This window comes from Opisthocomus hoazin, chromosome 1 (assembly GCF_030867145.1).
Source record: "Opisthocomus hoazin isolate bOpiHoa1 chromosome 1, bOpiHoa1.hap1, whole genome shotgun sequence".
NCBI classification, from domain to species: domain Eukaryota; kingdom Metazoa; phylum Chordata; class Aves; order Opisthocomiformes; family Opisthocomidae; genus Opisthocomus; species Opisthocomus hoazin.
Genome location: NC_134414.1, coordinates 131135337 through 131148461, shown reverse-complemented (window position 1 = coordinate 131148461; position 13125 = coordinate 131135337). Strand labels below are relative to the sequence as shown.

Below are 13125 nucleotides of genomic sequence, written 5' to 3'. Positions count from 1 at the left end.
ACTGCGTGTATGTATCAGGATTTAGATTATTATTTTCCTCATTGCCAGCATTTTTCCCCAGAAATGACATTAAGAGAAGGGTAATAATTATTTGCACACTCCACTTGAGCAATATTGAAGATGACTCTCTTGAGATTCATGGGAAGAGAAGCTCTTCTCTACTTCTGAAATGGATTCTAAATAAATATCTAAACAAAATCTATCCACTGTAAAATACTGAACGTGTGCATAGTGTAAGCTACTTCAAAGGCTCCAGCTTCTCCAATACCTGCTATCCATACCTACTTTTCTGTTTGCCTCACGAAGGTTCACCAGACAACGGAAGAGTTGGGTTTGTATTGTATCAGAATGACAAACTCTTCCAGTCAAGGATTTATAAAAGTCGCAGTAGTTTCTCTAAACAAATAATTTCTGGCAACATTGGTAATGGAAGAAAGGCTGCCGTTGAAATAGCCTTCAGTCCCAAGGTAAGCCTCCGTAAGAAGTGCCATGTTCAGTTTGAACAGAGGTTGTCCTTGCTGTACTACCTGTTTTCAGCACTTGGGGAAAGAGACTCAAGCAGACGGCGGGGTTTTGGCATACCGCCTTAATTTCTGGCAACAAGCCATTGAGAGTTTGTGGAATGTATAGGTGACATTATAACTGAAACATGAAGGGTGTTTAGATAATGTGGCATAGCAAATATTTTTCAACTTTTGTGTTTAGCACCTGATGTTAATAACTCAGTATTGCTATGGATGTTTGCAAGCAAAACTGTATTCCATAAAAGTTACACGTATACCAGAGTGGATTTGTCCTAGGGTAGATTGGTCCTAAATCAAGAATGAAAAAAGCCAGGTCCCTGAAGGACAATTTTCCTTTCCAGAAGACTATCAAAATTTTTGAAAACAAGAAAAAGTCAACATGACTGGCATAGTCCAATACACCTACCAATGTGGGGAGTGTTCATTTTTCATACTATCTTTTAAGTCCTGCTTCCAGTTAAAATCGTTGTGTGTTTTGTTTTGACTTCCTCCCCCAGGAACTGATTCCACGTGTTACTGCTTTCTTGCAGGCAATGCTCAATGCGAGTGCCCATTTGCCCAAAAAACTGAATCTGTAGACAATATGTCCTCATGTTTAGCACAGTTTCTCCAGAAAACAGTAGCTGGCTTCTTCTTACAATATTTAACAAAGGTTTTAAGCTCATATACATGCATATGATAGATCAGTAATCATCATCATGGATCCATACAGTTAAGTGATCTGGGAAATGTGTAATTTCTAAGGAAATCACTGAAACAAAATTATAATTGATTTTTTTAGTCCTACTTTTATTCCTCATTTTTAATTGAACTACCTAGTACTGTGAATAGTTGCTCTCACTACTTATTTGCACTTCAAGCTGCTTGTTGCTTATCAAAAAGCAGTTCTAATTGCAGTACCCTGCAGATGTATGTTATCCGAAAATGACTGTATGCAGTTTGACATACGACTGTATGAGCACCGCTGTACTGCAGGAGGGGAGGAGATGGTTCATGGCATTTATTGTTGTTTGCTTCCTGTTACAGTGTGGATTCAGCTCCACACTTGGCAGTAATTTAGTGCTACTAATATCTGAAAGCTGTTGTTTGGCTTATGCAGAATTCATTTTGCAATTGTTTAATGCCTAGTCAATGTGCATCTGAACCATAATTACCTGAATAATTCACAGAAATGGGTAATTTCATTGGCAGTCTTCACTGAGAAAGGCACATAAAGTAAGTTCAAAATGTCAAATTATGCTGTTGTTGGTATCGTTCATAAGGTTTACTGGAAACCCCATAAATCCCTCAGTAGCTGTCAGCTCCCATTTCAGAGGATAATTGTCAGTACACGCCATTGCTGGTGCATATCTGTTTATGTTTCTGTAGCCATTTTTTCTCTTTGCAATCCCGATCCATAGTACAACACCTTGAAAATGCAGCTGCGTGATCATGCCTGCGTCTTTTGGGACTATACTGTCAATGACTGGAGCACCGCCGGCTGTGCAAAAGGAAGAGACCAGTTCTTGAGATGCAGGTGTAATCACACTACTAATTTTGCTGTCCTGATGGTAGGGTGTTGTCCTTTCTCAAAGGGAAAGAGTTTGGGGTTTTTTTTTCATTTGTTTGGTTATTTTCAACTGTAAGACCAGCACGCCAATGTAAGGGCGTAGACGTGCTGAGCTGGAAGGCACAGGAGTTTAAGGTGTCCCCAAATACTTGTTTCTGACCTGTGGCAGAGCTTGCAAATTGGGACATGTGCATTGTCCCCAGGGTACTGGAAAGCCAAACGTATTGGCGAATTCTGGCTGCCTCTGACACAAATCGTGGCTGTGCCCACTGGCCTGCACACCCCAGCAGCAGGGGAGGGCTGGGGCCACTCATTCCCCTTGCTCAGCTGTGGTAGCCTCCAGCTGTGCACCTCCATTGCTGCAGCTGGCTGTTAAATGAGCGTATGTCTAAAGCCCAAAGTGCCCTAAGACGAACAGTGGAGCAGCTTGGGATCTGGGCTAGCTGTGGCACTCTCTTATGCTGGGTAAATAACTCAAAGTACTTGGCATTAATTACCTCCTTTGCTTATATCTTTATAAAAAGCAATCGCTCTGCAAATATTAAGCCTGCTACAATTAAGTTTTATATATTGCCCTCTTGTACTAACAAGACTACTCAGGAGTGGCCGACTGTCTCTGACATTTGTTGTTCTTTCAGTATTTGTTTCAGCTTCTCTAAACAAAACACTCCCTGGGTAAAATCACATATCTGTGGTCACTGACTTCAGCAGTGCCAGGATTTCAGAGGGTTTTTTTACTTTGTCTTCACAGAACAGCATTTCCATATTTGTAATATTTACTTGTTTCTGTATTTCCCTTTATCTTATGCATGTCCTTATTGCACAAAATGACTATATTCTAGAGAAGATTCTCATCCACTATATGCAAAGACAACAGTATTTTCTGTTTCACTGAACACATCTACATTTACTTGCTGCTTTACTGTCGCTATACAAAAAAAGACCGGTTTTGATTCGGAATTCTTCATAACAACTTATGCTAGACCTTATCCTCAGAAGCCAAAATTCAGAATGCACATCAGTACGAAAAGTTAAAGCTACTTTTCCCAGTCTGTATTACCTTGCATTTTTCTACAATTTAATCTGCTACTTTGCTAAATATTTGCTTGATGTTGTTAAGTCTCTCTTTGGAGTTCTTCACAAGCTTCTCCAGTTTTAAGGTCCAGAATAATTTTGTGTGATCTGAAAGTTTTGGCAGTAGCTAGCAACAGTCATAACTTTACTAAACCATTTTTGTTTCTATGTGCAACTAGAAACACAAATTTTAGGAAGAAATTTATCTCTTCTCGTAACTAATACAATTTGTCTTCTAGGCCTTTCAGATCAAATATAAATATGCAAAGCCTTTGGAGTATATTTCTTATATTGGTGTTGGATTGTCCATGGCTGGTCTGGTCACTAGCATTTTGTTTCAAATATTCACCAGGTAAGAGCAAAGATGTAAAACTGCAAGTATTTTATGCTAAGTTACAATAGTTTGCTCTGTATATAGTTTGAGGAAAACAAAGAGAGTAGCCAGTTTCAAACATGTTGCAATATTATTGATCAGCAAATAATATTAAAAAAAAGGAGCTAATCACACAGCACAGCTTGGGAAGTAAGCGTGGCTTTCTGGTTAAAGAGAGGACATGAGATGTCTCAGCAATGCCACTCACCTAGATGAAGTTTTAACCTTTCTGTTAATGTTAATCTTCTACTGTGAGGATATATGTATGAGATTATTATTCAATAAATCCACCTTCAAATATGTGAGCTTTGAAAAGAAATGATATAACAGAGTATGGCAGACCCCAGTATGGTGAAAGGCCAAGGCCTTCGTAGGAAACACTGGGCATGGCTGCTGACAAGAAAAATCTTTCCATTGCTTTGACTGGGCAGCACACCAGCTATAAGATAACAAAGCAGGCAGCGTGTGCTACTGAGGATCAAGTCAAGGGTTGATCCTCTTACCATGGGCTCCCATCACCATCTCTAATCTCTGGGAAATGTCCCAGAGTGACATTTGCCCCACCTATGCAGGGTAAGGGCGGTCTGCCACTTCTGCTGCATTTCATGTCCCCTGCCGCCTTGCTGACATCTCTGTTACTACCCTGGCCAGGTAGCTGACAACACAGACCCAGTGCTGTATTTATTGCTACACTGGTCCATGCTACACACTGAGATGTTTAGTTCATTACTCCCACTTAATACTAGGCTTTAAAAATGTGCAACAGTATTTCACCACCAGCACGACCTTCTTTTTATTTTCCTGTATGCCCCGTACCCTGGTATTACAACGTCTACTCCGTTATCTTTCTTCTAGCCAGTTACCAATATGCCTGTTACGTCGGAGTCTTCATTCAAGGCTAGTCATTTCAACTCACCGTCTTATTGCTTAGACTTTTAGCATTCATGTAGAAGCATATATGTTGCTCCTGAGGTTCTTTTCTTGCTATCCTATTTAAATGTTACCCTGCTTTCTGTTGCCTATTTGATAGTTTCTATACTCTATTGCCTTCTGTTTATAAAATGTCTGTAAAGAACAGATGATTTCAAAGCACTGTGATTATACAGCAATGTAGGTTATGTACACTTCTTGCGCTACAGTTTTATTGTGAGTGACTTAATTCAAATACAATAGCAGCAAACTTCCCTGACGGATGTGCCTGTGATTAGTGGTGTCATGTGATTCTACCTTGAACGAGGACCAAAGTCATGCCAACAGCATTGTACTTATCATAGATGAATGTATGTTTCTCATCCAGCTTGCACTAATGTAGATCTGGAGCAATTCCATCAAGGTCAATGTATTTAAGATTGTAGGAGCTTCCTCTGCCTTTTAAATGCACTTAGAAGACAGTGTTTGGAAGTGGAGATTTATTATTCTCTTGTACCTTGAAGAGTGTTTAGAAACATTTGTCTTATGCTATTTCACCTCTTAACACTTAAGAAAGGATTCTAAAAAGGGCAGAGTGGAAAAAAGAAAATGCATCCCAACTACTGCTGGAAAAGGCCCCGTCCTAAAAGGTGCTGGCTATTCTCTGTTCTAGCTGAAATGAGTCAAAACTGATGGATTTGGTAAGTTGTCTCTGAGAGTAATGATGGTGTAGAATTCTGCAAACAAGTTATTGCTTTGCTTTCTCTCTGTATTAAAGACTTCACGCTCTAGCTTTCTTTTAATACCAGTGGAAATGAGGAAATATTTTAGATTTTTTCTTATTTTGTTCTACTTTTTTCGCCTAAACGTATTCTTACCAATAGGAAAACTCGAAAGTCGTCTGTAACATGGATGTTAGTGAGTCTCTGTTTCTCCATGCTGTTTTTTAACATCATCTTCATCTCTGGAATTGAAAACCAAAATGCTAGGAATCACAGCAGCAATAACACCAGCTACTACCAGCAATACCTTCCTTATGATACTGTCCGTAACACCTCACTCACATCAGACCTGGTAGATCCTCCTGCAGACTCCTGGTGTACAGCTGTGGCTGTCCTACTGCACTACTTTTTGTTGGCGACATTTATGTGGACAGCACTCAATTCCGCACAGTTGTACTTACTGCTGCTCAGAGCCATGAAGCCCCTGCCTGGATACTTCCTAGTAACCACGTCAGCAATCGGATGGGGTAAGATTCGAACACACGGCAACCCTTTCCAAAGTATTGGTACATAGTACATTCAGGGAGCGTTGTAAAGATGGGAGATCAGCAGAGAGCAATTATAATTAGTGTCCCTCTGCTTTAGCGCAACGTGATTTAATAGATAATCTCCTGCTACTGCTCACACTACTGGTATAAACTGAGCTTGTTCTCGTTGTCCTGATATGGCACTGTTTGTGCAGGAGAAATTTTCACAGTGATCAAGGCATTCAACAGTCTGCTTCTGTCAACTAAGTAAAAAAATCTTTCTGATACAGTGATTGCACACATAGACTCAAATTCTTCATTTAGATATCTCTGAGATTCCTCATAACCTCAGCTAGAGCCTTGCACACATCCAAAAGCAAGGAGTGACTGACACTATTTGTTACATATTATTTATTAATAAGCAACGAACACATTCGTAAGTCAGTACAGCAATTAGCAGCAACACTGCAAGCTAAAAGGGAACTACCTGAAGGACTGCAGACAGATGCCCACTAGGTAAAGGAAAAATTTCAGCCTCCTTCAAGAAACTCTTCTAACACAGCGTACAGGAATACCTGCCTTCTCCATGGTGTGTATTCAGCTTGTGTGGTGTGTCATTTCTGATGGCATCTACCAAGCAGTTTTAGATCCTGATAGTTTTATTATTACATTTTGCATTTGGGTGGAGGTAGAGGCACTTCCATTAATACTTTTAGAATTTGGACTGCACGTGCAAGCCAGAAAATGTTCAGCAAAAGCTGTCTGGCTACACATCACTGTGCTCCTTGTATATTTGCATGATAGCACAGCATTCGGTTCTTCACCCTGTCCTGCCATCAGTTACACCTGTCTGAAATAGCATGAGTCTGATTCACTGCTTTTCAGACATACTTTGAGAGCACAGCAAATAGTTGGCAGTCTGGAAGATCTCTGTTAGGGCTGAAGGAGGAACAGACTTTTAAAAGCATGTTTATTTCCCAAAGGAAAACTCATGTGGGAAGCTCCTTCCCATGAGACATGCTGCTTAGACTCTTCCAACAGGTAGGCAGGAGACACGGAAGACAGGACACAAAGCAAAGGCATCGGGAGAAAACCCCACACTGCCATGCTTCTTGGAGGGCAAAAGTTACCCTCTGCATCAAGCTGGTATGAAATGTAATGGTGCTTGGAGCAATATTTTCTTATATTAGTTTCTTACTGCTGACAAGAGGGTAGGATTGCACAGCTGTGATGAGGGAGTCAGCTACAGCACAGGGGGGAGTTTGCTCTGTCACCATTGGCGTTGCCTCTGGAAGCTGTGTTGAAGCTCTTTAACAGAAAAAATCAGCAAGTCATGGACATGAGCTGTCCTCAGAAAAATAGTGCTCACAACCCTCAGTCCTGCCTTTTCTCTAGGCTACCAAAAACCTACTTAGCTTAGCACAAGGCAGATGAAACAGAGCTCTTAAAATCTATGGGGTTTAGGAGGCAAGAAGCTATTTGTGTGGAAGGGAGGCATGCCTATGCAACAGAGCAATAAATTGCTGTCTCTCTTTACTTAATTAGGAATCCCCGCTGTAGTAGTTGCAGTAACACTTGGAGCTACTTACAGAGAAGGAAAAGCTTTAAACTACCGACAGGAAGAATTGTAAGTTCATGCGTTATTACAACACTTGCTATCCCACACCTTTTGTGATAGCTTATTATTAATACAATTCTAGATGCATTGTTGGTATACCATTTTGTATATCTAAGTACTTAAAACATAACTCTTCACTCAAGCTAAACATTCGCTATAAGGAATTGCTTTTTCTCCTCACTAAGGACGTAGGGTACTGGATCCACATCTGCCTTGAATCCTCCTGCAAGATCCCCTGTGACTTCAAATGGACGCTGTAGAGGCTCTTCGTCTAACTGAAATTCAAGACCTTAATTTAAGTGCATAACTGCATTTAAGTACCTAAACTTAATCCTCCCATTTATCTAACATCTTTCTGGCCAATGTAGCTATATTCCTATTCACCCTATGTTTTTGGTATTGGTATTCACTTGAGTGCCCACATACCAAAGCGGGCTATCAGGCTTATGATGTACCTTGGTGATACTGGATGATACAGAACAAAGGTTGACTTGTTCTGGAAACGTAAACACAGAACCTCTTCCACATGGTGGCCATCTTATCATACTCATCTAGGGAGTGTTGACTTCTAACTTGAGATTATTTGGCAATGAAAAAAAAGAGGGAAAGATTATTGCAGGATAATCCTGTCCTCCTGAATTCGCCCCTGTTTTTGCTTCAGCCTTTGTCCATTAGGTCTCCCCTATTACTCTTTAGCTCTATTATAATATATACCCTAGAGACAAACTTGCATATGGTGGCCAGATATTTATTTGGTTAGCTACAGTGCACCTTATTAAATATCTCTATGCAGTTTCTTTGATAAATTGTTTTGTGTTCCCCAAGCGAAAGAGAAGCATGACTGAAAGCCCTCAGTTCTCAAGGAATGGTTGCCTTGCAGAGACAGGTTAACAAGACCTAGAAAGCCCTACGAGGTCTTTCAGGATGAACAGTGGAATATTATTTTGTTTTGTTTTGCTATTCTGAAAAATGTGTCTAACAAATCTTTTGAAATGCCCTCTCTTTGTCTTAAAAGTTGCTGGCTTGCAGCACTGGATCAAAATCAGAATTTCAGTGTGCAAAAGCCCATGCTGTGGTCATTCCTCTTGCCAGTAGCACTCATACTCCTGTTTAACATCATCATCTTTATCAAGATCAGCGTCTCTGTGATATGGAAGCAGAACAAGAATTTGACAAGGTGAGACGGCATAGTACTCCTCAGATCTTCCAGCAAATGTATTCCTTGGTCTCTTGTCACCAGCTCAGACTTTCTTGTCACAAACTCAGATTTTTGACAAAATATTTTGTTTCAAAGAAATGTATACTTAGAGCAGTCAGAAGATGAACTCCATCATTGCAATGGATCAAGCTTTGTTCAAGTGCACATCAATGAAAATATTGCAGGCTTTTGCCCCCCCTTTTTTTTTGGTGGCAGTGTCACCTGACTTGACTTCAGTGAAGGTTATCCCTGATTCAAATTCATATAAGTGAGAGCAGAGCTGGGTCCAGCTGAATGAGAATTATTAATTTCTCAGCACAACTGAACGTCAGCCCAGTTCTCTAGCGGCTTTGAAGCAGATTTCCTTGCTCAGTTTTACACCAACACTCCATGTATCGTCACAGGCTGTGTGCCACAAGCTCTGCAGTGTACATTGTGTTATTTAAAAGGGGATGGCCTTGATTTTTATTAATCCTGCAAAACTGATCTGTTCAATAAAACTTTGTACCGTTTCTTCATTTATGTACAATTTTCACCGTTGGAGCAAACAAAATACCTGATCTCTGACTCCCCTCAGACTTGAGAGAAATTGGATATCCAGGCTTCACTGGCAGCTTATTGTTATATTGAAAATTAAGCACATTTAGATTGAAGTTGTAAACATTCTAAAAAGCTTATAATAGCTAACATGCTAATTTCATTGCTTCTTGCTGCCTTGGTAAATCTCACTTTTTTGTTAAAAAGACAGACACATGCAAACTACATACTCCAAACCCAGATTATTCTGATAAACTTGGTTAGATTTCCTTTTCTGGATTCCTTCTCCGGATGATACACGAAACAAATGTAGGGAGGTTTACGTTCTCAACTCACCTGAGTAACACATCTTTGCAATATAGCCTTGAATAAATTGAAAGTTTAAAGCTCAAAAAGATATTAAATGATATAGAGAAAGATTTAATAATTTCTGTGTGTGTGTTTCTAGGCACAAAAAGGATTCATTTATGAAAAAGATGATTGGCACTATTTCTATAGTGGTAGTGCTCGGAATCACCTGGACGATAGGCTACCTCATGTTAATAAGTCATGAAGAAACAAATCTTGTTTTCAGCTACCTGTTCTGCATTTTGAACGCTACTCAGGTAAGGTATTTTGCAATTCTGAGACTAATAATTGAGATAAAGAAAAAAAAGTATGTCAGATTTATTTGTACTATAGCTTGCTATAGCCTGGAAACTTGCTGGAAAGCAGTTAGCGGGATTCAGAACTTTTGTTCAGAAAGGGATGCTAGCCTTCTTGTCTGTCACTCAAAACTCTTCCCATTGTGCAAATCAATGTGGAATTTTATTTCAACGTCACCACTGAAGAGACCTTCCTGTCTGAGTGGCTTCTCTTGTATCAAACAATATATAAAATTATATTCAGAATGAATATCAGGAAAAAACTTCTGCATCAGCTGTAGGAAAGAGTCCCAGGGAAGTAACGAGAGCTTCATGGCTTAAGACCTTTCACAATGATTTTGGATAAAAGCCTACAGGAAAGCACCTGCCTCTTTTTTCCCCATAGCCCTGCTGGTTTCTTGGCTTTATATTCATATAGGGCGTATGCAGTACTTGGAGTAATGGATCCTTCATTATTACACCACTGAATATTTTCTACAAAACAGCTAATTGGAAATATGTGAAAATTTCCCGCGTCCTCAAATATTGTTTACTGCCAGTTTGATCTACTGAAACCTGACGGCCTATACACCAGTGGGCATCAGATCTGCAAACTCTCTGTGCAAAAAGTCCTGAAGCAATTATTACTACGCTGATGGATGGATTATACCCATGATTTAAAACTGAAATCACGAACAGGGAACAGAGATCCATTTATTTAAAACCATGAGCCTTTTTTCTTTCCTTTTTTTTTTTTTTTTTTTTAACCCAGGATACTCATGACTAATCCTTGAAATGAAAATTTAGAAGAACAGATATAGAAATTTTGAAGTCCTGCATCCCTCCATGTGTGTCTGATTGAAGTGCTGGTAGGGCACACCAGCCACATTTAATGCCTATGGCACGCTCAGGCAGGTGTTAGCTGCATCCTGTCCAGCAGAGGGTAGTAACAGGATCCTGAGACATGCTAGCTAATCCATCACAATGTGCAAATGAGGCGACTATAGCTGCAAATCCATAGTTACATGGAATAATGTTCCTACTGAAAGTACTTCTTGTATTTCAAGGTATTAATGTCATTCTTAGCAGTTACTGAAAACTGTTCTGTGGTTGTTTTTTAAGTCAAACAATATTGGCTAATCTTTTCTGGTTTTATCAGCAGCAAATATTAACTCCACAGTTTCATTTACTCTACAGGGACTTCAGATTTGTATTCTGTACACTTTTAGATCACCAACCTTCCGGAAAAAAGTTTCTGAAGTGTTTCCTGTTTTCTGGGTGCCAGAGGTACCACTGTATCTGCATTCAAAAACTTACTACGTTTCAAAATCACGGCCTGAAAAACATTTGCAGGAAGCTTTCAGGTCAACCAGGAATTCTTCAGAGAACATTTCCTTGTCTACCTTCCCTAACGAGTTAGACACCTGTAAATACGTGAAATATAATCCTGCATTTTTCATGGTTTGTTTTATGTAGATCTCACAACTATCTTGAATGACAGACATACTACTCTGACGGCAGGTAGCTCGAAATATACCATAAGCCAAGACCACCAGCAGCCAAAAGCAGGACCGCATGCTAGCAAGACTGTGCAATTGTTAAGCAGCGATGTAGTGCTAGATCCTCTTGATACTACTTGTACTGCATGACACTGAGGAAGGTCTTGGAAAGGAGTTGAGGTTATTACAGTTTCATGTTACAGTACAGATGTATAGAAGTTGCTCTATTTATGCCCTTCTCCTTTTTCAGGCCTGCTAAACGTGTTTACCTAAGCCTAGGCACTGTAGCTCTCCTCTCCCTTTTGTAAGAACAATTTCAATTTAAACAGAAACCAAAAGGCAAATCAACAAACAGTGCAGTTCTTGTTGGCTCTGGGTCCAAATTCTGCTTACTACTTCTATAAGTTGGCTTGGTCTTTACAGAAGAAAATTTGTATCTTACAAATTGTATCTTTTAAATTTCCCAGCTAAAACTTGTATCTTACAAATTTGTATCTTTTAAATTTCCCAGCTAAAACTTCCTTGTTATAAATGTTAATTAAACAAAATATGATGTTTTCATAGGAGAAAGTGAAAAAAAAAAGCTAAATGCTTGAAGAAACAGGCTAGGAAAGAAATCCTTTATAAATATGTAAGACAAGTCTATTCACATCACCCCCAGCACTAGCCTGTGACAGGAAGCATGTTTGCTTTCGGACGGGTGCTGCCAGAACAGCAGCTGGAGTGCTTCAGCTAGCACCCTGCTCCGAACTGACTTCAGGCTCTCTGTCTCGCTGTCCTTTGGCTTGGGAGAGGTGCCCCTTGACCTAGGCATTAAGAGTTTGGTTTCTAAACTTGGGCTGTAAGTCAATATAAAGCCCGTCCTCTGTCCACCTTCTATTAGTATTGTTCATTAAGAAGAGGTTGAAAGCAATGTCAAAGGGAGACGGGGGCAGTTTCAGGATGTTGAAGTGAGGGGTAAGGGAAGAAACTGGAGAGTATCTTGGTGGAAGCAGGCGTACAGTGGCTTGAGCAAAAAATGGTGCGTGAAGTGCAAGCAGCTCTTCTCAATTCGTGACTCTGAGCAAAGCCATAAGGCCCACTGTCGTGGGTTCTTGTCCAACGGACGGGAACAGTTACACTGACTCATCCCATTCTCTCCTGTGGGAGAAAAAAGCCTGAGAAATTTAGACAGGTAATTTCTAAAAATTGTATTTCTTTATTCTGTTCTCTGAACAAACAGATTTGTATGCTTTGCCATCTATGGCTTTGGTAAAATATGAACACCATGTTGAATTTTAAATAAACTGGTTTAAGAAGCGTGGTCAGATTTACCTCCCACTTTCATTTTTTCTGAAAATGAATGTGGTGTGTTTTGAAAACTTCCAAGCTGCTTCAAATAAGGTCACGGGTATGATTAAATGCGATGGGTGAACATTTAGGGATAGCATCTCTGAATACACTGGGCATCCTACATCAGAAATCCTGAATATCTTCATAGAAGTGTTTCAGTGGTTCTGAAAAGTTCTCCATGTCTTGGAAATCCGTGCTCTCTCTGTGAAACAGAAAACAAATGCCCTCTAGCATTGATAAGCCTCCAGAAAGAGCAGTCATACCAGATACAAGGCTGAAGTTCATCACTAGTGCTCCAGAAAAGGCAGACAAAGTCATCCAAAGTTATCCAGTAATGGTAATTAACACTATTTTGTTTGGATAGCAAGTTTATGTTTCTACGGGCATCCGTGTTTTATTGGTAAATCAAATGTATAATACCTGCCTGTGTCAATTCCTTCAGTTTCATTGTAGAAAGAGTATTTTAGAAATCATAGTGTGGTTTAGGAAGGATAGTTGATTGTGCTGTAAAACACAGCTAGGCATTGTGAAGATGGCTCCTTCAGTGAGTGATAATATTTTCTAGTCTTTCATAATTTTCCCCACAAACAAAAATATTCTCTAAAGCATCTCCCATTTAATTTTGAACACAGGTCTTTTA

At 39.7% G+C, this 13125-nt stretch overlaps 1 protein-coding gene across 1 annotated transcript in view; it reads left to right on the top strand.

The window, feature by feature from the left end:
• Positions 1-13125, top strand: part of ADGRG7 (adhesion G protein-coupled receptor G7) — a 29780-nt gene that overhangs the window by 14863 nt on the left and 1792 nt on the right. The window contains exons 9-16 of the mRNA XM_075414144.1: positions 307-467; positions 1925-2074; positions 3387-3499; positions 5314-5678; positions 7224-7305; positions 8312-8473; positions 9480-9636; positions 10852-11069. Coding sequence (XP_075270259.1) covers positions 307-467; positions 1925-2074; positions 3387-3499; positions 5314-5678; positions 7224-7305; positions 8312-8473; positions 9480-9636; positions 10852-11069 — 1408 coding nt within the window. The remainder of the gene's footprint in view (positions 1-306; positions 468-1924; positions 2075-3386; positions 3500-5313; positions 5679-7223; positions 7306-8311; positions 8474-9479; positions 9637-10851; positions 11070-13125) is intronic.